The sequence below is a fragment of the Geotrypetes seraphini genome, chromosome 3, assembly GCF_902459505.1.
Source record: "Geotrypetes seraphini chromosome 3, aGeoSer1.1, whole genome shotgun sequence".
Classification (NCBI taxonomy): Eukaryota; Metazoa; Chordata; class Amphibia; order Gymnophiona; family Dermophiidae; genus Geotrypetes; species Geotrypetes seraphini.
Window position 1 is genome coordinate 307,315,307 of NC_047086.1, and position 22,871 is coordinate 307,338,177.

At 44.0% G+C, this 22,871-nt stretch overlaps 1 protein-coding gene across 1 annotated transcript in view; it reads right to left on the reverse strand.

Annotated features, from left to right (window-relative positions):
* Positions 1–202: 202 nt before the first annotated feature.
* Positions 203–22,871, reverse strand: part of SNRPB2 (small nuclear ribonucleoprotein polypeptide B2) — a 28,160-nt gene continuing 5,491 nt past the window's right edge. Inside the window, exons 3-7 of the mRNA XM_033939072.1 lie at positions 20,491–20,663; positions 13,658–13,798; positions 5,561–5,611; positions 2,561–2,649; positions 203–574 (exon numbers count right to left, since the gene is read on the reverse strand). Of these exons, the coding sequence (XP_033794963.1) occupies positions 415–574; positions 2,561–2,649; positions 5,561–5,611; positions 13,658–13,798; positions 20,491–20,663 (614 nt within the window). The 3' untranslated portion in view covers positions 203–414. The remainder of the gene's footprint in view (positions 575–2,560; positions 2,650–5,560; positions 5,612–13,657; positions 13,799–20,490; positions 20,664–22,871) is intronic.

Below are 22,871 nucleotides of genomic sequence, written 5' to 3' on the forward strand. Positions count from 1 at the left end.
TATGCAGTTGGATTGGCCCATCTTAATCTCCACAATGGCATGGTGGGTACAACATTCATTTGAATTGGGGACAGTGTCTGTATCTATGTGTATATTAAACAAGTCCTTATATTAACTTAGTCCATTCATGAAATACAAACACAAAATAACCTAAGCCTTAAAAACTTTTTCCCTAAATTAATTCAGATGAGCCAAACACGAATATGAACAGAAAATCTGAATATTTATTGTACAAAACTAAGACTTTTGCATTAAAAATTCTGCAGTCAGTCATATGGTAATCCCACAGCATACTTAAATGAGATCTGTAACATTGGTATGTTGATTCATCTAAAAACAAAAAATAATTTCAGTTAACTAAAAACGTTAACAAATAATTCCACAGAAGAACTCTTGCAAGAACTTCTGTCTATGTTATTTCTTGGCATATGTGATTTTCATGGCATGGGATGGAGTGATCTTGAAACCCTGTAGAGCATCGCGAGCAGCACCTGCTTGCCCCTCAGCTTCAAACTCCACAAAGGCAATATCATGTCTTCCAGGTACTAACCGTACTTCTTTGAATCCAGGAAATCTTAGAAGGAAAGGAAAAAAAAAAAAAAAAATTAATTGCAATGGAAAACACTCTTCAGCCAGCTGTTGATGTAAAATCTACAGAAAGTGCATTTAATCTATTATAATATATTAAAGAACAAAATACACTTCCCCCTCCCTATTCGCGGTTTCGATTATCCGGAGTTTTTCCCCAGGCCCCCCCCCCCCCCGAGAATCGCTCATTGGCATCAAAAAAACAATGGCCCTAGGACTTGGAGGGAGGTGATCGGAGGCAGTTCCTGTTTTAGGGAGTTCCTGTTATAGTCTCATGAGACCACGGGAACTCAGGAGCATGGCTCTGCACAGGACAGGAGTGCAGGAAGATCGCTCCTGCCCCACATCACCACTAGACCACCAGGTAAGGTCCGAGGGTGGGTCAAAGCCGGCCAAAAGTTATTCGCGATTTTTCCCTATTCGCGGGCTAGCTCTGCCCCTAACCCCCGTGAATAGGGAGGGAGAAGTGTAAACCTACTCATAACAGTTAACGGTCAGCTATTTTGCACTGTTTTCAAAACAGGAAAAACTATAAATTATAATAAAAATGTGAACCACCCTTGCTATGTTCAGCAATCTAAAGAAACTCAAAAACAGAATGAAAAATTAGGTCTTATCTGCTAATTTAACTTTCCTTTAGACCAGTGTCTCTCAAACCTTTTTAATTTCAGCATATTAAATGGAGCAAATATTGGAAATTATAAAATTAGAAAACCAACGAAGAATTTGAGAGTTATTTTTTTAAAGTTCTTTAAGCTATGTATGGGTAACAGTAATAACGGTGAAACTAAAGTAGATAGAATAAAATTGCTAATCAATGTGATGGATTAACTTGTTTTTTGAGTGCAAGTTAACTCAAAATGTGGCTCGATAGCTGACAAGCAAACACACATTTCATCATCCACCATCTGCAGTCACTCTCCTTTTTTTTTCCATTTAATTTCTGTCAGAGCTGAAAATCCAAGTTTGCAAAGATAAGATCCAAACGGTAACAATGCCTTGATTACTTTGTTGCTCAAGTTAGGATAATTACTGCATAAAAAATAAAAATGAAATTATTTGCCGTTAGATTTCAATCACGTCAAAGAATGATGCTTGCCTGAGCGGATGTATCCTTACACATACAGAGGCTCATAACATTGACACTCTTGCATATATGACATACATGTCATCTATTCTAGTGTATACTTATGAAGGGAATTTTTTAAAAATAAAGTAAAATTCTGGAATCTCTCATGGCACAACTGGAATCTCTTCAGGACACACAACTATGCCATGGCACACAGTTTGAGAGACACTGTTTTAGACCCTCTAGACCGGCACAGATGGTATTACACACTTTTGCCAGCAGATGGAGACTGACTCCATTTCCCACTTCCTGCCTCACAACACATTCAAGTAACTCAATAAAACCGACCAGTCAATTTCTGGTGTATTAACTTTTACAATGAATGCACAATTAATTTGCAGAGACTACAAATTTTCCTAATACACATTGTAAAAATTGAGTCTTCACAAACTCATTCTTATTTAAAAAAGAAAAAAAAAAGAAAGAGACTATTTACTGGAAACACTAACCCATGTAATCAGCATTTGCATTTTAATTTGTGAATGCCCTCCTCTCAATTACTCTTCCTAAGATTCTAATAAGTCTATTGGGCTTTTCAAAAATAAACCATTAGCCTTGTATGATGTTTTTCCATTATGTTTCAACAAGATAAACCCCTCCTTTTTTATTTTTTTACTAAGTCATAGCAGAGGTTTCTACCATGGCCTGGAGCATTAAATGCTCCAACGTTCTCCCACGGCTTACTAAAAGGGGGGATAAAACAGTTTTGTTTTTTTTTAAAAAAAAGAAGATATTGAATATTTGCTTTTCCTAGCTTACAATTCCATTCTCTATCTTGATGTCAAAGAGTGGCCAGCTTCACAGATGTTTTCATAGGAAAATTATATTTTCCTGGACACTTACTGGTTAAAGAGCATAGACAACATCATCTCATTTGTCTCTTCAGGTAAGTTGTTTAGGAAAAGAATATAGTTGGGTGGGTTATCAGGCACCTGCAATAAAGCAAACAAAAAATAAATAAATAAATAAAAACACAGATGAGATCATAGGCAAGCTAGATAGCTCATTTAATGCTTATTTTCTTCAGATCCCCTTTTCAAAATTTACTTAAGTTGGTAAATATATCATACTATTTAAAGAAGGTTTCACCAAACTCAAAGTGCCAGCTCACCATGACTAAAAAATTGGACCCGATGCCTAACTTTTATAACGCACCCAAATAGGAGATACTACCTTGCCACGGTACAATTAGTTTATCCTCATATACCCACATGTAAAATTTCATAGCTGGCTTTTTGAGTTTATTGTCTTGAAGTAAGCCTTAAGCTGACAAACATACTATAATCCACCATTATAGCTCAACATTATTCATTATATAGTGCCTCATATAAAGGATTTCATACCCTTATTTAAGTTTGACTTTCCACTGTCTAAAAAAAACCATACAATTCAAAATGCATTCAAATGTGTAGGTCAGTAAGATAAATTCTTAACATACACTATATTTTCAATGTAAAAAGATATATAAAAATATTTAGAATAAATGCGAGGGGTTGATTCATAAGTTATTGCAACTATTCTCTCTCGACAATGCGCCAACAGTAGAAATCTAATATATACATTTGAAAGTGTGTGATATTGAACTTCTTAGGGCTCCTTTTATCAAGGTGCGGAATACCTCGCGTTCAACTGCCTGCCGCGCTAGTCACCAACGCCTCCATTGACGAGGCATTAGTTTTTTGGCTTGCCGGGAGGGGGGTTAGTGCGTGATGAAATGTCCGACGTGCTAATCCCCGTAGCGCACCTTGATAAAAGGAGCCCTTAATGTCACCAACAGATGCGAGATGAGTACAGCAGTCTCTGGAAAGGGAGAAGCAAAACACTGATTTTTATTACTTGTCTGAAGTAATGCATTTGTTTTTTTGTTCTGGTATTGGGGTGGGGGGGGCAAATGTCAAAGTATTTTGATGATTGATTCAAGTGCAATTTTGAAGTTATTTAATATGTATATGTATATTTAATGCACTGATTTTCAATAAAAAAATAAAGATTTTTTTTTTTTTTAAGTATAGTGGTCTCTGGTAGGGGAGAAGCAAAACACATGAAAAGAGGAATTACATAAAAACACAAGCAACAGCGGAGACAAGTGCTGCCCAATAACAAATTAACTCCAAGCACACTCGGTCTCCTTGGGCAGCTCTGATTGTTCTAGCTAGCAGGAAACAAGAACAAAAAATTATCGGCTTAGACCAAATTTCAACTTCTTTTACATCCTACTAGATCAGTACAGATCAATGGGATTTACCAAAGGATGGGAGGAAGACAAATTCCCTCTATCCCCACTTTGCCAAAGGCACTATCTAGCTTAGTAGAAACATCAATCCTGCATTGCTTCACAAAGAGGTGCAACAATGACTATGTCACTGCTTTGCAGATATTTTCTTGTGTGACCAAACTTTGCCAAACTCACCCCAAAATTTGCTTGAGACCTCACAGCTTTCCAGAATACATTTGCTGCTGAGCATAGGAGCCCGCTTTTGAAAATGATTAGAGGTGCTCAACTTATAACGCACAACAAATTTTCCCTCATCCAGCAAAGAAAAAAGAAAAGGGGGGGGAAACAAAGTACATCTTGTAGTGGAATGGTAGTAATGACCAGTCTGTATGTAAATGTCAAGGGCAGGGAATTGGACAAATCAAAAGCAAGGGTTCAGCCATTCTCTCCTCCTCCCAGCATGTCAACATCATACTCTCTCGCTCTCTCCCCCTCCCTTCCGCCTTTCAAGTCATTTATAGCACTTTTCTCCAACCTGTCACTCATTTTCCCTCAGCCCATCTGCACCATACTCTATTCCCCCAATTGTTTTCATTTTTTTCTAATTTCATTTTCCCCCTCCAAGGATCAAAGTTTGAAAACTCAAAGATTACATGCCGAGTGGGAGAACATGTTCTAGCAGCTCAGGGCATAGCAGCATGCTCTCATACTAGTCAACTGTGTTCTGGGTTGCCTGTAGGATATTGCTCTGGTAGCCAAGGAACGAGAATAAAGCTTAAGGAGCCGAGTTGAGACCTGGGAGATGGTTGCATTGTTTTACCAAGAACAAAGAGGCCGCTGAGAAACATGAGCAGGCGTGCAATTTGGTGCTGCTGCTCGGTGCTGAGCGGCTTCCTTACTGGCTCCCGTGAATTCTTGTGAAAATTTGCAGGAACCATTAAGGAAGCCGCTCAGCACCGAGCAGCAGCGCCAAATCACACGCCTGCTCGTGCTTCTCAGCGGCCTAAGACACGGCAGCCAGTTAGCGGGGCAGGAACTTGGAAAGTTCGCTCCTGCCCGCTGCACCTCCACAGGGGATCGGCAGTAGATGAGGGGAGGGGGGCAGGGGGCAGAGCCTGGTGATGGCCGCGGCCTGCAATAATTTTGGAAGGGGGTGTATTGGCTCGAATATAAACCAGGACCCCCATTTTTGGGCCAATTTTTTTGGCCCAAAAATCCCGGTTTATATTTGAGTATATACAGTAATTTTAAAAAGGGAAATTTTTAATTCATGGTATTCCATGCTTCCACAACCTCCTCCCCTTTCCCCATCCTTCTGTTGAAATATCTTATTGACCCCAGTAACAAAAAGTGGGAAGAAAAGAGCAGATATCAGTAGCTACCTAAAATTTACTAGCCCGATTAGTAATATTATATTTCCCACTTAATGATTCTTGGGCTTGCTTAGCTGTGCTTTAGTTACAGCTTTCAGTACAAAGTATGTTGCAAATGGGGGAAAAAAATAAATTTGCTGTACAAACTTTAAAAACAAAATTTACAAGACTTTATAATCAGAATCCTCATTTGCATGCTGTTTTGGGTTTTTTCCTTTTTTTTGATATAAATAAAATTTTACTGAAAAACTTTACCTGCTGACCTTGTGATGAGGAACTTGGCTGGGAAGTTGTAATCTGTATTGCCTGACAGAGAAAAAACACAATGAAACAGTCAAAAACCTATTAGAAAAATATATTTTAAAGTATTTACACACCTAGTTCACATTCCATAAGGGGAAAAAAAAAATTCACCTCACACATACTCAATTGGGATTTTGCTTTTTTACCTGCTACTGCTATTTCTAAAGCACTAGTATGCATATATGCAGTGCTGTAAAGATATTTTTATTTGGTGGACCCTCTACTTCTGCTGCATAGATATGCAACTGTTGGTTTAGGGGGGAGGCAATGTTTTGTCTTGGCTTAAGTCTTTTCTTACAGGTCAAGTTTAAAGGTTTTAGATGCATGGAATAAATGTTCATGAGGAAAAATCTTTTCTATGGGGTGTTGGTGTCAATGTTTATATGTCCTGTAGATGCATTTGGTTCTAATTTTGTTTCATATGCAGAGGATATTCAGATCAGGTTTCCTTTGGGACTTAGGCTACAGGATAGGCTACCTATTGTGAATCAATGTCTGGAAAAAAGTGGTGTTAGGATAGTTTGCTGGTAATTAATGCACAAAAAATTCAAGATTGTGTTTTTAAGTACCGTATTTTCACGCAAATAACACGCACCCGTATAAAACGCGCACACGTGTATAGCGCGCAGAAATCACGATGATAAGCACAAAAACTTTGGTATAACGCGCTCACGATTATACCGCGCATGCTGCCCGACTCTCCGTTCACCCCCCTGACTTCCGTGCACTGCCCCGCCTCTCCGTGCGCTGTCCCGACTCTCCGTTCACCCCCCCTGACTTCCGTGCACTGCCCCGCCTCTCCGTGCGCTGTCCCGACTCTCCGTTCACCCCCCCTGACTTCCGTGCACTGCCCTGACTTTCCGTGCGCTGTCCCGACTCTCCGTTCACCCCACCTGACTTCCGTGCACTGCCCCGCCTCTCCGTGCGCTGTCCCGACTCTCCGTTCACCCCCCCCTGACTTCCATGCACTGCCCTGACTTTCCGTGCGCTGTCCCGACTCTCCGTTCACCCCCCCCTGACTTCCGTGCACTGCCCTGACTTTCCGTGCGCTGTCCCGACTCTCCGTTCACCCCCCTGACTTCCGTGCACTGCCCCGCCTCTCCGTGCGCTGTCCCGACTCTCCGTTCACCCCCCCCCCGACGTCCGATTCATCCCCCCCCCCCCCGGCAGGACCATTCGCACCCCCACCCCGAAGGACCGCCGACTCCCCGACAATATCGGGCCAGGAGGGAGCCCAAACCCTCCTGGCCACGGCGACCCCCTACCCCCACCCCGCACTACATTACGGGCAGGAGGGATCCCAGGCCCTCCTGCCCTCGACGCAAACCCCCCTCCCCCCCAACGACCGCCCCCCCCAAGAACCTCCGACCGCCCAACCCAGCCGACCCGCGACCCCCCTGGCGACCCCCACGACGCCCCCACCCCCCTTCCCCGTACCTTTGGTAGTTGGGCCAGAAGGGAGCCCAAACCCTCCTGGCCACGGCGACCCCCTAACCCCACCCCGCACTACATTACGGGCAGGAGGGATCCCAGGCCCTCCTGCCCTCGACGCAAACCCCCCTCCCCCCCAACGACCGTCCCCCCCAAGAACCTCCGACCGCCCCCCCAGCCGACCCGCGACCCCCCTGGCCGACCCCCACGACCCCCCCACCCCCCTTCCCCGTACCTTTGGAAGTTGGCCGGACAGACGGGAGCCAAACCCGCCTGTCCGGCAGGCAGCCAACGAAGGAATGAGGCCGGATTGGCCCATCCGTCCTAAAGCTCCGCCTACTGGTGGGGCCTAAGGCGCGTGGGCCAATCAGAATAGGCCCTGGAGCCTTAGGTCCCACCTGGGGGCGCGGCCTGAGGCACATGGGCCCAACCCGACCATGTGCCTCAGGCCGCGCCCCCAGGTGGGACCTAAGGCTCCAGGGCCTATTCTGATTGGCCCACGCGCCTTAGGCCCCACCAGTAGGCGGAGCTTTAGGACGGATGGGCCAATCCGGCCTCATTCCTTCGTTGGCTGCCTGCCGGACAGGCGGGTTTGGCTCCCGTCTGTCCGGCCAACTTCCAAAGGTACGGGGAAGGGGGGTGGGGGGGTCGTGGGGGTCGGCCAGGGGGGTCGCGGGTCGGCTGGGGGGGCGGTCGGAGGTTCTTGGGGGGGGACGGTCGTTGGGGGGGAGAGGGGTTTGCGTCGAGGGCAGGAGGGCCTGGGATCCCTCCTGCCCGTAATGTAGTGCGGGGTGGGGTTAGGGGGTCGCCGTGGCCAGGAGGGTTTGGGCTCCCTTCTGGCCCGATATTGTCGGGAAGTCGGCGGTCCTTCGGGGTGGGGGTGCGAGTGGTCCTGCCGGGGGGGGGGGATGTATCGGACGTCGGGGAGGCGGCCGGGCAAGAGGGCTTGGGCTCCCTCTTGCTCCGATCGTGGGTGCGGGTGGGAGCGCGTGCGAGTGGTCGTTCGGGGTGGGGGTGCGAGTGGTCCTGCTGGGGGGGTGAGTCGGGCGGGGTGGGAACTATGTTTTAAAACTTTCGTATACCGCGCTCACGCATATAACGCGCGAGGGGTATGCGCGGTAGGTAAAAACGCGTATAACGCGCGCGTTATATGCGTGAAAATACGGTACAGGAATTCACTTATAGTTTATCACTGCATCTACAGATATGTGGTGCTCTGCTGTCTCCTAAGTTTCAAGTGAAATTTTTTGGGGTACTGATAGATAACCGACTTACATTTGCATCTCAGAATTCAATAGTGTTTTGAAATGCCTTCCTGTAGTTGCAACTTGTTAAGACAGGTAAAACCTTTTTTGATTATGTCTGCTTTATGTACCGAGATCTGTCCTTTTTCTATGGAGTCTTGTAGATTACTGCAATGTTCTTTTATCTTGGTCTTTCTACAAAAATATCAACACGATTGCAGATTTTGCAAAATAAAGCTACATGGCTAGTCTTTGGGCTATGAGATTTCCAGTTCTTTTTTTTTTTTTTTAAACAAAATCTACAGATTTCTGTTGCACCAATTTTTTCAATGCTTGCGTAAACCATCTGGTTTGTAATCTACTGGCCTAGGCTGCAACTATCAATTGCTCATCCTTAATTTTTAAAACATAAGAATACAAGAATAGCCTTACTGCAGGGGTGTCCAATGTCGGTCCTCGAGGGCCGCAATCCAGTCGGGTTTTCAAGATTTCCCCAATGAATATGCATTGAAAGCAGTGCATGCAAATAGATCTCATGCATATTCATTGGGGAAATCCTGAAAACCCGACTGGATTGCGGCCCTCGAGGACTGACATTGGACACCCCTGCCTTACTGGGTCAGACCAATGGTCCATCTAGCCCAGTATCCCACCTTTGTGGAAGCAAATCCAAGTCACAAGTACCTGACAAAAAAAACCAAATAGTAGCGGACTTTTCCTCCAGAGATGACCTTTACGGCAGCCGCATGTGATTTCAAAGCTCCGGCTGCTCGTAGGAAACACATTTAGAAATTGCCTGCCGCCAAGGTAAGGAGCAGGGAGGGAGATGATCAGGCGGCAGCGATATGGAGGGAGGGAGCGCAATCGGTGATTGCGTGCATTCCCTCCCTTCACTGTGGAGACAAGGCCATTCACCGCTCCACAGGGCGATGAATGGCCTTCTCCCCGTACCCGCAGCAACCACCTCTTTTCTCTCCCCCGTTTCGGCAGGTTACCCAAGGCTACTCTTGGGTAACAGCCACCATGTCATGCTCCAACTACTACTACTATTTATTATTTCTATAGCGCTGAAAGGCGTATGCAGCGCTGTACATTTTAACATGCAATAGACAGTCCCTGCTCAGAAGAGCTTACAATCTAATTTAGATAGGACATTTCTGGGTTGGGGAGATTATGGTAGAGGAAATGATACAGTGGGTAGAGGTATCTGACAGCAGTGAGTGGGAGTTAAGAGTTGAAGGCAGTTTCAAAAAAGTGGGCCTTTAGCTTGGATTTGAACATTGCCAGGGATGGAGCACGACATATTTCAGGCAGCCTGATCCAGGCATACGGTGCCGCAGGAAAGAATATGAACATAAGAACATAAGAACTGCCATCTCCGGATCAGACCTTCGGTCCATCAAGTCCGGCGAACCGCACACGCGGAGGCCCTGCCAGGTGTACACCTGGCGTAATTTATAGTCCACCATATCTTTATATGCCTCTCTTAAGGAGATATGCATCTAGTTTGCTTCTTGAAGCCTAGGACGGTCGATTCCGCAATAATCTCCTCTGGGAGGGCATTCCAGGTGTCAACCACTCTCTGAGTGAAGCAGAACTTCCTGACATTAGTCCTGAACCTGTCCCCCCTTAGCTTCATTACATGTCCTCTAGTCCGTGTCAAATTGGACAATGTAAATAATCTTCTCTGCTCTATTTTGTCGATTCCTTTCAGCATTTTGAAGGTCTCGATCATATCCCCAAGCAGTCTCCTTTTCTCAAGGGAGAACAATCCTAGTGTTATAAGTCTATCCTCATATTCCAGTTTCTCCATACCCTTCACCAGTTTTGTTGCTCGTCTCTGCACCCTCTCCAGCAGTTTTATATCCTTCTTTAGGTAGGGAGACCAATGTTGGACGCAGTATTCCAAGTGTGGTCTGACCATTACCCTATAAAGCGGCATTATAACTTTCTCCGATCTACTCGAGATTCCTTTCTTTATCATGCCCAACATTCTATTTGCCTTCTTTGCCGCTGCCGCGCATTGTGCCGACGGCTTCAGGGTCCTATCTATCAGTACACCCAGGTCCTTTTCTTGTTCACTCTTCCCCAGAGTTGCACCTGACATTGTATACTCGTATTCCTTATTCTTATTGCCTAAATGCATTACCTTGCATTTCTCCACATTGAACTTCATCTGCCATTTCTCCGCCCATGTTTCTAACCGACACAAGTCGCTCTGGAGTTCCTCTCTATCCTACTGCGATCTGATTGCCCGGCATAGTTTTGTATCATCTGCAAACTTGATGATCTCACTGGATGCTCCTTCCTCCAGGTCATTGATATAAATATTAAAAAGGATCGGCCCAAGTACCGAGCCCTGGGGTACACCACTAGTCACTTTCTCCCAGTCGGAGAACTTCCCATTTATGCCCACTCTCTGCTTTCGGTTTTCCAGCCATTTGCCTATCCATCTTTGTATATCTCCCTCTATGCCATGGCTTTGTAGTTTCCTGAGAAGTCTTTCGTGTGGAACTTTGTCGAACGCTTTTTGGAAGTCCAAGTATATTATGTCCACCGGCTTCCCACTATCAATTTGCTCGTTCACGGTCTCAAAAAATTGGAGTAAATTCGTCAAACATGATTTCCCTTTCCTGAATCCATGTTGACTGGGTTTCATCAAGTCGTGTGCAAATAAGTGCCAGACTATGCTATCCTTGATCAGTGCTTCAACCATCTTGCCGGGAACAGACGTAAGACTCACAGGCCTATAGTTGCCCGGTTCCCCTCTCGATCCTTTTTTGAAAATTGGCGTGACGTTCGCTATCCTCCAGTCATCCAGTATCTGTCCAGTTCTGATTGTCAGGTTTGCAAGTTTTTGCAATAACTCTCCGATTTCAACCTTCAATTCCTTTAAGACTCTCGGGTGAATTCCATCCGGTCCAGGGGATTTGTCACTTTTAAGTTTGTCGATCTGATAGTATATCTGGTCTAAGTCCACTTCAACTGTGGTGAGGCTGTCTTCTATTACTCCTGCAAACACTTCTTCAGGTATTGTTGAGGTGTCCTCCTTCGTAAAGACGGACGCAAAGAAGGAATTTACTTTGTCTGCGATTTGTTTATCTTCCTTGATGTACCCTTTTCTTCCCTGGTCGTCCAGGGGTCCCACTGCCTCTTTTGCAGGTTTTTTCCCTTTCACGTATCTAAAGAAGGGCTTGAAGTTTTTGGCCTCCTGGGCTATTTTTTCCTCATATTCCTGTTTGGCATCCCTCACCGCCTTGTGACATTTCTTCTGATCATCTTTATGTTTGTTCCAGGCTTCGGTTGTCTTTATGCATTTCCATTTTTTTGAAAGAGTCCTTCTTTTCTTTTATGGCTTCCTTCACCTGTATGGTAAGCCATGCCGGTTCTCTTTTGCTATTTGTTCTCCGATCTTTGGAAATCCTCGGAATGTAGAGATCTTGTGCTTCTGTGATAGTATTTTTCAGTAGGGACCATGCCTGATCTACCGTTTCAAGTTTGTCCACCATCTTCTCGAGTCGTTTTTCTACCATGGCTCTCATGCGATCGTATTTACCCTTTTTAAAGTTTAAGATGGTGGTTAAGGTTTTGGCATGTTTCCCTTTCCCGATGTCAAGTTTAAAGTTGATTACATTGTGATCACTCGTTCCCAGTGGAACCATGACTTCCACTTCTGTTATCGGTCCCGTGAGGCCATTTAGGACCAAGTCCAAGGTGGCGTTGCCTCTTGTCGGCTCTTTTACCATTTGTTCCAGGAAGCAATCCCCTAGCACCTCCAGGAACTTGGCCTCCTTGCCGCAGTTGGAGGTTGCTAGTTTCCAGTCTATCCCTGGGAAATTGAAGTCTCCCAATATAATTACATTGCCTGTCTTGCATTCTTGTTTGATTTCCTCCATCATTTCTGAATCAGTTTCCTCCGCCTGTCCTGGGGGACGATAGTAAAGGCCAATTTTCGTATCTGCGCCATATTGACCAGGAATTTTGATCCAGAGTGACTCAAGCTTCTCTTTCATTTCTGTTGTAACCATTTCAACAGAATCTATTCCCTCCTTAACATATAGAGCAATACCTCCACCTTTCTGCCCTACTCGATCTCTTCTATACAGTTTGTATCCCTGTAGTACTGTGTCCCATTTGTTTTCTTCATTCCACCATGTTTCTGTTATGCCAATGATATCCAATATGTCATGTCTTGCTATTGTCTCTAGTTCCCCCATTTTGTTACCTAGACTTCTAGACTTCGTATACATACATCTAAGTTCCCTTCGTGTTACCTTTTTGGACCTTCTACTCTTGGCCGTCCCTATAGTTTCAATTACGGTATCATTTACTGCTCCTGTGTTATCACCCTTGTTTGCTGTGTGGTCGTCCCCTCCTGTGTCTGAGTTGTCCCTTCCTGCTTTTTCTCCCTTATTGGCTGTGAGGTCGTCTTCTCTTGTGTAGGAGTAGTAGTCCTTGGCTTCTTCGTCGGGGCATCCTGCTATCTGTGCCATCGACCGGTGGTCAACTGTCGGCTTTCCCCTATCTTCTCGATTGCCTTCTTTATGTTGCCTGCCAAAACTCTTGCTCCTTCCTTGTTGAGGTGTAGTCCGTCCCTTCTGTAGTACTTGCTTTTTCCCCAGAACGCCGTCCAGTTGCGTACGAAGTCGAAGCCTTCTTCTTCGCACCATCGTCTCATCCAGGCGTTGATTACTTGCAATTCCCCTTGTCTCTTTCCATCCGCTCTTGGTACTGGGAGGATCTCAGAGAAGGCCACCTTCACCTCCCTGATCTTCAGTTGTCTTCCGAGTGAGCGGAGCTGGCCCTTCAGCTCTTCCCTGTCATACTTCCGCCCGCTCACATCATTTGTTCCCACGTGGATAAGCACAGCGGTGTCCTCTCCCCCTGCGCCATCTATGATCCTGGAGATCCTGTTGGTCACATCCTTCACTCTTGCTCCAGGCAGACATTATACTTAATAATGGTTTGTGGATTTTTATTTTAGGAAGTTATCCAAATCTTTTTTAAACCCTGCTAAGCCAACTGCTTTTTCCACATTCTCTAGCAACAGATTCCAGACTTTAGTTACACGCTGAGTGAAGAAATATTTTCTCTGGTTTGTTTTAAAATATATTATTTCGTAGCTTCATTGCATAAACAGATATGGCATTGCCACTCTCTACGCCGTTTTTTAGCGGCTTTCTTCTTTTTTCAGTTTTCACACACTTTCCCTAGGTACAGGAAAATAAACTGGCATCCTAAAATCTTTAATATCGAAGGCAGCATCTGCGTAATGAATATTAAACTACCAGCTTCTTTGCTATCAAAATTAAATACAAAAAACCTTTTCTAAAGCCAATCCTATCTGAAACTTCAGACATCTATGTTAGCTTACCTGCACAGGCTTTTTATTTGCTGCATTAGGTGCTTGATCTTGAACCTTTGCCTTCTTCTTGTCTTTTTTCTTCTCCTTGTCACCAAAGGTGCCACGCATTTTGGAGACAACATCTGAATCTGTTTTTGCATACTGTATTCGCTGTTTTCAAAACATTTTATATTTTAGTATGCTTTACACAGTACATTTACTCCATTACATTTATAAGTCAGTAGTAATAGCAGTAATAGCTAAATCAGCCAAGAATTCATTCTATACACAACCACAATTCAACCAAAACGACTGCTCCAGACATTTCAAGAATGTTCAGACGCAAACCAGGGCTTTTACAAAGCTATACTGCTAAGCAGTTCATGCTAGATGCCAAGCCACCCTTAGAAATAGAATGGGCATCTCAACGTTTAGCGTTTGCTGCTTGGCAGTGCAGCCTTGTAAAAGGACCAGAAAAATCTGCTGCATTCTGTATAAAATACAAATTTTGCCCAAATTGGGAAAACAAAATCTGTAGACGGGCTGTAAACAAGTCAATAGTTCTAAATGACAGTTTTAGAAAGATTATGGGGGTTTTTTGTGTGTGAAAGCTGTAGTTACTCTATAACACGATAAAATACTTTTAGGCAGATACCTGTAAAAAAATCAGTATTGCTTTTGAAACATGATTTCTTTTGACAATATCTTTCAAATAGTATTGTCAGGTTCTGTTTACGTTTTCAATTTATTTATTTATTTATAGATAAAGAGATTATGTACTTATCCTGGTAAGCTCTTTTCCAGTAAATAGGTAAAATATTCTAAACTAGGGGTAGGCAATTCTGGTCCGGGAGAGCCACAGGCAGGTCAGGTTTTCAGGATATCCACAATAAATATGCATAACATAGATTTGCATCTCAAGGAGGCAATGCATGCAAATCCATCTCATACATATGCATTGTGGATATCCTGAAAACCTAACCTGCCTGTGGCTCTTGAAGGCTGGAATTGCCTACTCCTGTTCAATCAGGTTTCAGGAAAGGATATAGCACAGAAACGGTCATAGCCTCCATACTAAGCCACCTCTATGAGCTCTTCAGCAAAGGCAAAAGCGTACTGATCCTGCAATTAGACCTCAGCAGTGCGTTTGACCTAGTAGACCACGAAATCATGGTACTGTGCCTTGACGCAATGGGAATCTCGGGAAAGGTAAAGAAATGGTTCCAAGAATTCCTAACAAACAGATCCTACCGAGTAGCCAGCAATGGATATCACTCCAACCCAAGGCTCCCCTCTATCGCCTACATTATTCAACATTAACATAGCATCCTTAGGCCACCGACTACAAAAACTAAACCTAAAACACTACATATACGCAGACAACATATCCATCCTAATCCCCTTAAATGACATCTCAACTGAAATTATAGACATCCTCTCACACACAATGAGAGAAATCAAAAAAATGGAACACCAACTTCAAACTAAAACTAAATACAGAAGTCTTCTTAGCAAGCCCCACCGACAAAATAATGAGACCATCATTAAAAATAAACAGCCATGAATATCCGATTTCCAAAACCATAAAAATTCTGGGTGTCACACTCGACACACACTTGACCAAGGCTGACCACACAAACTTAACAGTGAAGAAATGCTTTTATACTCTATGGAAGCTAAGGACTATTAAAAAATACTTTGACACAACATCCTTCAGGTTACTGGTGCAATCGCTGATCCAATCCATCCTGGACTACGGTAACATCGTCTACCTGGGTATTCCACAAAAAACAATAAAAAAACTGAGATTAGTACAAAACACTGCAGTTCGCTTAATCTTCGGACTGCGAAAACAAGACCACATTAGCCCATATTACGAAAAACTGCACTGGCTACCAATGGAAGCGCGAATTCAGTTCAAATTTGCATGCATCTGCTTCAAGCAAATCTGGGGCTTAGCACCTTCCTACCTGCAAACACACTTCACTCTACACAACCCCACACGAACAACCAGAAACAAAAACATCTTCGCCTATCCTAATATTACTGGCTGCAAATACAAATCCTACCTTGACAGAACCTTCATGTTCCAAGCTAACCGACAACAATCCTGGCTGGGAAACTACATAAATAAAACCAGACAAACCTACCATGCATTCCGAAAATCTATTAAAACCGCTCTGTTTGACAAATTCATCACCTAAACAGACCATTCCGCGCTCTCTACGCTTTTTCCCCCTTCAAATCCCTAAGCAATTCCTACCCCCCCTTACTTTCCCTCCCCTACAACCCATTTCTCCTGTAACTTTCCCCTCATGCATTTGTAATTCGCTGAATGTCCAGCCTTCTCTTGATGTGAACCGCCTAGAAGTCGACTGACTATGGCAGTATAGAAAAATAAAGTTATTATTATTATGGGTAATGTCCCCATGGCCGCGTGCCATCTGTAGAAGGAATCCACTCCAGATTTTTTCTCTGTGCCTCATGTACTTCACTGGGCTCCTTAGCTCCACCTACAGTTTTTCCCTCCTGTACACATGCCTGCAGGAATGTGCTTGTTCTGCACTCCACAATTTCTTATTTTATTCGGTATATATTTTTGTCCCTTTTCCGGGGTCTCTGCTGCTCGGAGTGATTATTCAGCTCAACCTGCATTAAGATCACACAGACTTAGGTCTGAAGCTGACAGGCAAATCCCTGATGGTATCTGTCAGCCAGCCTGCATTTACTTCATAGGAGCTCGGGGCCATACCCCTCTTTCTCCTTCTACCAAACAAAGATTTGAGCTCAGGCTGTTTGGCATCTGTTGGAGACTCGGCGGTGTCTTGCAGGTTGCAAACTGCGTCTTCTTACCTCCGCTCATTCCCGAGTGTGTCTGTCAGTCCGCAGCTTTACATACTTCATTAATAGGAGTTGAACATAGGAAAGCAAGAAAATCTACCCTAGCTCGGATATTGCAAGCTGTGGCGCAAATGGCAGTTGGAGCCCAGCTTGAGCATAAGAGAAAATGATAGAAATCGTTAACCTTGTAGATATAGTACCTCTAGATACAGGACTTCCCAAAGTTGAGGCAATGCTCTCTGAGGCTGAATTTTCTACAAGTAGGAAGTCCAGATTCGTTTGAAATGAGAAAAGGAAGAGTTTTAAGAGAACACTGGAAGTACGGTAGATGGAGTAGAAGGATTCCTTACTACCTCTGGAAGGAATTTTGAATGGGTGCTAACACAACTGTGTCATGATGAAACACTGTGAATGGTGGAAACCACCACCAGTACTTGAAGATCACACATTCTATGAACAGAAATAAGAGATATGAGAAAAAAAAAAAAAACACTGTTCAAGTAAGGAAGTTAGATAAGTCAAAGACATTGGTTCAAAAAAGAGACTTGATAAGTCTAGAGAGAACAACCTTGAGATTCCAAACTACTGGAGGTAGTTTGAGAGGAGGTTTGACCTTGAAAAGGTATGTAAAGAAATCTGGTCAGACTAGGATGAGCAGTGAGATGTGTACCATCAACTGGACTGTGGAAAGTATTGAGAGCACTGAGATGAACTCGAATCAAAATGGACTTAAGACCTAAATTGGATGAATGTAGAAAAAATCCAATAGTGCCAATATAGAGGTGGTATAGCATCGTGACAATGAAAAGTACACCTACGTAGAAAAAACCCATCTGTTTCTGCTGGTAACACTGCTGTATAGACAGTTTTCATGAAAGGTCTGACAGGATGAGAAAGGTGAAACCCAATCCATGTCAACCTGAGAGGTAGCAAAATGTCAAGTATAAAGTTTGTAGAATGATAAGCAGAAGAGATCGGTGGCTCTGCATTAAAAGAGATGGAAAAGTCTGAAGAGACATTAGTTCATTGATACCGAGATGAAGTAGAAGGAAGAACCAAGGATGCTCGGACCACCAAGGAGTAACAGAATTAAGGTGGCCAATTCCTGCTTGAGCTTGACAAGCAGCTTGAAGATCAGAGGGATTGGAGGAAATGCATAAATAAACTTTTGTGTCCAATCCAGAGAAAAATGCATCAGATTCCATGTGTTGGGGAGAAGACTGCCTGAATCACAATAAAGGCAATGTGTGATTGTGGAGGGGGACGCACCCGTGCCTCCTTGTTTCTGTATGTAATACCCTGCAACTTGAACATCCATGGGAAGTATGAGGACGTAGTGAATTATAATGTGTTGAAAGGTTATGAGAGCATCGAAGATTTCTCTGAGTTACCAGAGATATAGATAGAAAAGAACTGGTGCAAGACCAACATTGAGTGTGAAGACCGTCCAGATAAACTGCAGACGTGGAAGTGTGTAGAACAAAAAAAAAAAAAAACAGACGTGGAAGTGTGTAGAACAAAAAAAAAAAAACAACTGGAAATGAAGGAAGAGCTTATCTACCACTGCAGAGTGTAATGAAACAGTGGGGGGACGAGGTTTAGACCAGTTACAGTTGTCTGAAACTCAAATCCTTTGCAGGGCCACATTTTGGATTTGTAGGTACTTGGAGGGCCGCAGGAAAAAAGTTAATGTCTTATTAAAGAAATGACAATTTTGCATGAGGTAAAACTCTTTATAGTTTATAAATCTCCCCCCCCAAAGGCCTGCATGTTCCCCCCTTCTTTGCAGCGTCCTCAAGCTTCTCCCCTGGCCTCCCGGTCTTAGTTTCAGCTAATTACCATGCCTGCAGAGAGGATCGCCGGTGCTGTAACATTCCTTGCAGGCTGCCATCGGCCTCCGCATGTTCCCTCTGCCACGGTCCTGCTCCTCCTCTAACATCAGGGGCAGGATCGCAGCAGAGGGAACATGATGCTGAGGATCGCTACAGTACTGGCAATCCTCTCTGCATGCTACTGTAATTATCTGAAGGTAAGAGCTGGAGGCCAGGGGGGAAGTCGGAGGACGCTGCAAAGAGCGGGCAGCACTAGTACAGACCGCGGGCCACAAAATAGTACCTGGAGGGCCGAATGTGGCCCCCGGGCCGCGAGTTTGAGACCACTGAGTTACATGCAAGAGTCTATTAAGGAGTCTTAAAAAGACAACACTGAAACGGAGAAACATATCATGTGACCCAGGAGTACCATCAGATGCCTTGGCAAGATTGATGGGAGAAGATAAAAGTGCTCACAAAGCTGAATCAATGCTGAGGGAGAAGCACTCTAAAATAAAAGATGTTTAGCAGAGTTCTGATAATCGCAGATTTTAAGAAAGTTGAAGTTGGGATGTAGAAAAAGATTTAATCCCCAGTCATGGATAAGCCAATCGTTTAGATAGGGAAAAGAACCCTGGAGACCCTGGCTGTAACACTACTGCCAACTACAACCAAGCCCCTGATGACAACTCTGGAAGAGGTTGCAAGCTCAAAATGTAGGTCTTTACCTTGATTGAAGTGCTATGGTATCCGAAAGCTGAGTAAAATCCAGAAGTTCGGAAGCACAGGAATATGAGAAGAAACTTCTTTTCAGATCAAGGGAGCATAGCCAGTCGTTGCAATCTGAGAAGGAATATAAAATCACCTGAGGCAAGAAATGAAACTTATTCCTTCAGAGGAATCTGTTCAGGGTTCCGAGATCTAAATATGACCCTAGACTTCTTTTCCCTGTTGGAATGAGTAAAAAGCAGAAGTAAAAGCCTCCGTTCCTCTGGAGACTTGAAAACTTTTCTGCCGAAGAAGAAGAGACGGTTTGAAGAAATAGACTCTTGGAAGTATGAAGGTATAGTGATTTAGCAAAGAGAAAAACATTCTCAAATAATTTTTTTTTTTTTTTAATGTAGTGGCCTCCCCTACAGCCACTCCCAAACCTCCGGGCTTTTGGAACGAAAAAGACGATGGAGTAAAAGTGTGGCGAATGTAGGCAAAAAAAACTTAAAGTATATGGATGTCTTTTAAAAAGGTACTGTATAAACATTGATGGAACAGTGGAAGACATATTGCAAGAAAAAAACACCTGGTTGATCCTGCTTCAAGGATAAACAGAGGAAGGTTCCAATATGGCGGGAATCTAACTTACAGGCTCTACACCCCTGTTAGATCCTACCATTTCATGGATAATTGTATCGAAACAGGAAAAAAAACATACCTTACAGGCTCACAGGTATTTTGGAAATCTCAAGTTTGTTTTAATCAGTTTTTAAGTTGTATTTGATTCTTTTTGCATTTTAGATTTTTTAAATGTGTATGTTAATGATGCAATCCACTGAGATCAAATTTGTTGATTCAAGTACAAAAATACTATTAAGAATAATGTAATGTGGTAACTATGGGGTAGTATAATTTACAAAGATAATGTGAAAATCTTTAACTAAAATGTCTTCTGGCAACTGCTCAAGCTTTTCTAAAACGAGTTATTGGCATTGCTGAATAAGCAGCTTTCACTAACCTAAGTGAACCTCCCTCACTCTAACCCTGACCATATAACACTGGCAAAAAAAATTTTAATGGCATCAGACAAATTTTTATGAGCCAAAGAACAAGATATGACTTGTTATAATTCACTTCTTTTGCTCCATTTTGTTCATTTTTGAACTTATATCACCTTTTTTTTTTTTTTTTGCTTCTCTCATGTTGCAGCTCTTTTATTCTCCTCTTTTGCCCTCTAGAGTCTTTTTTTCCTTTCCTGTCCTACTGCGCCTTCCCCCATCCCCAACACCTGATTTTTTGCACCCAATATGGTCTTCTGTCTGGGCCAGACTTGGTAATAATTCTTCTTCCACCAGTTTAGAATGATAAAGAGATATAAAAATATCAGCTTACATATATCCCAAAAAATATACACACAGACAAATAAATGTACAACAGATGGCCCTGTTTCAATATGGCTCTCAGATCACTACTCAGAATTTTACTAGAGCAATCACTTACCATTGGCTTAGAATAAAATGGGAAGCCTTGCAACTGCCTCAAAGCATTAGTTGCCGAACCAAGCTCCTTAAATATGACAAAGGCCTGTCCTCTCATTTTCATTGTCTTTAATGCCACAATGCCCATTACGTGACCAAACTGAGAGAACAATGCATAAAGAGATCTCTTCAGCTCTGTAAAAGCAAAAAGACAAAGAATAAGTACAGCCATTTTATTTTGTTTCTTTTGCCCAGGACTTTCCCCCTGCTCCATTAGAATCTGGCTCAATCAAAATTAACCTGTTCTTCCCTATTTTGGCTAATCACTGGAGCAACAGCATTCAAACAACTGAACGAAATTCTTGCCAGAATCCAGTACATAACATCCATCCCAGTTCTGGCCAGTAAAAGTTGCTATGGTACAACTAATGAGCCTCCAGCATTAGTACATTACATTACATTACATTAGGGACTTCTATTCCGCCTATACCTTGCAGTTCAAGGCGGATTACAAAAGAGCTAACTGGACATTTCCAGTGAAGTTACAACAGTTTTGGGGTTTTTTTTGGGTTACAAGGGAGGAGAGGTAGCTGGATTAATTCCGGAAGAACTTGTAAATTGGATATTAAATTGACTGTAAGTTACTGTGTGATATAACAAATAGATTCCAGTTAAGAGTATTTCTTTAGCATTCCTATCACTTCCCAGACTGAAGAGAAAACCTGAGCTCGGGAAACTAACCAGGTTCACTAGAAGGACAGTAATACAACTCAATCACCGGGCCAACCCTAGTATATAATTTTCAGATGTTTATCTATCAGTGATCATAACATACGAGATGAGTGATAAAGACTGAAATGGCTCATCCATAATGATCACTTAACCCCAATTTGTGGGAAACATACATATTATGAACTGTTTTTTTGGATTATGAGTTTTAGATAATTTTCTGGGTTATGTGATATCTGGCTGAAGTAATTTTCTGCTTAAACCGTCTTCTGTTTAAAAGTCATTGCGATGTGATAACCAGCAGTGGAATGTTCATGAGGCAACTGAGGATATGTACCTTGCTGCATAAAAAGAGAATATGTACTTACATTGGTAAGCTCTTTTCCAGTAGATAGGCGAAACATTCTAGACAGCTGGGTTATTTCCCCATACCCGCATGCTGCAGAAGGAATCCACTTCAGATTTTTCACTCTGCCTCTGGTGAATACCGTATTTTCACTCATATGCCGCGCACCCGTGTAAAACGCGCACACGGGTATAGCGCGCGGGGAACACAAATTTATGTAAAGAAATTTTTATATACCGCGCACACCCGTATACCGCGCATGCCGCCCCGACTCTCCCGTCGCCGCCCAACTCTCCTTTCGCCCGCCCCGACTCTCCTCTCCCCCTTGAAGTCCTGTCCCCACCCTGAAAGCCTGATGCCCCCCCCCCCGACGTCCGATTCACCCCCCCCCGGCAGGACCACTCGCACCCCCACCCCGAAGGACCGCTCGCACTCGCACCCCGAAGGACCGCTCGCACCCCCAAAGCCTCCCCATCCTCCCATCATGTAGAAGCTCCTACCGTTGTCCTGCTGCTTCCTCTGACGGCAGTCCCGGCCCTTCTGTGAGCCCTGCGTCTGCTGCTTCCTCTTCCGGCGGTCCCGGCCCTTCTGTGAGCCCTGCGTATGCTGCTTCCTCTTCCGTCGGTCCCGGCCCTTCTGTGAGCCCTGCGTCTGCTGCTTCCTCTTCCGGCGGTCCCGGCTCTTCTGTGAGCCCTGCGTCTGCTGCTTCCTCTTCCGGCGGTCCCGGCCCTTCTGTGAGCCCTGCGCCTGCGCTGCTTCCTCTTCCGGCGGTCCCGCCCTTTCTCTGACGTCAGAGGCTAGGTAAGGCTAGACAGCACTAGGTCAAGGTCCCCAGAAGGGAAAGGATTCTTAACCGGTGGTCTAACACGAAGAGCCCCCTTCAAGAATCAAGCGACATCAGACCAACTATCCCAGAATCTAATACAAGAGAGCACGACTACCTGGACCTGCAGAGAAGCCACAGTAAGGCCTTTATCCAAACCAGCCTGAAGAAAGGCAAGAATCATCGAGATCAGAGCTTAATACGGATCCACCTGGTCCTGGGCACACCAATAGTGGAAGGCTTTCCATTCCTTAGCATAAGCTGACACCATAGAACATAGAGTATGATGGCAGAAAAGGGCCGATGGCCCTACAAGTCTGCCCACTCAGATAACCCACCACCCCTAAGCACTTCCTCGATTTCTTAGACATGAGAAGAGTATCAACCACCAGGGAAGAATATCCTTTATGCTCTAAGGCTGCACGCTCAAGAGCCATGCCGGAACAGCAAAGTGACCCGGATTCGCCATGGCAACTAGATCCTGTATGAGAAGGTCTGGATAAGC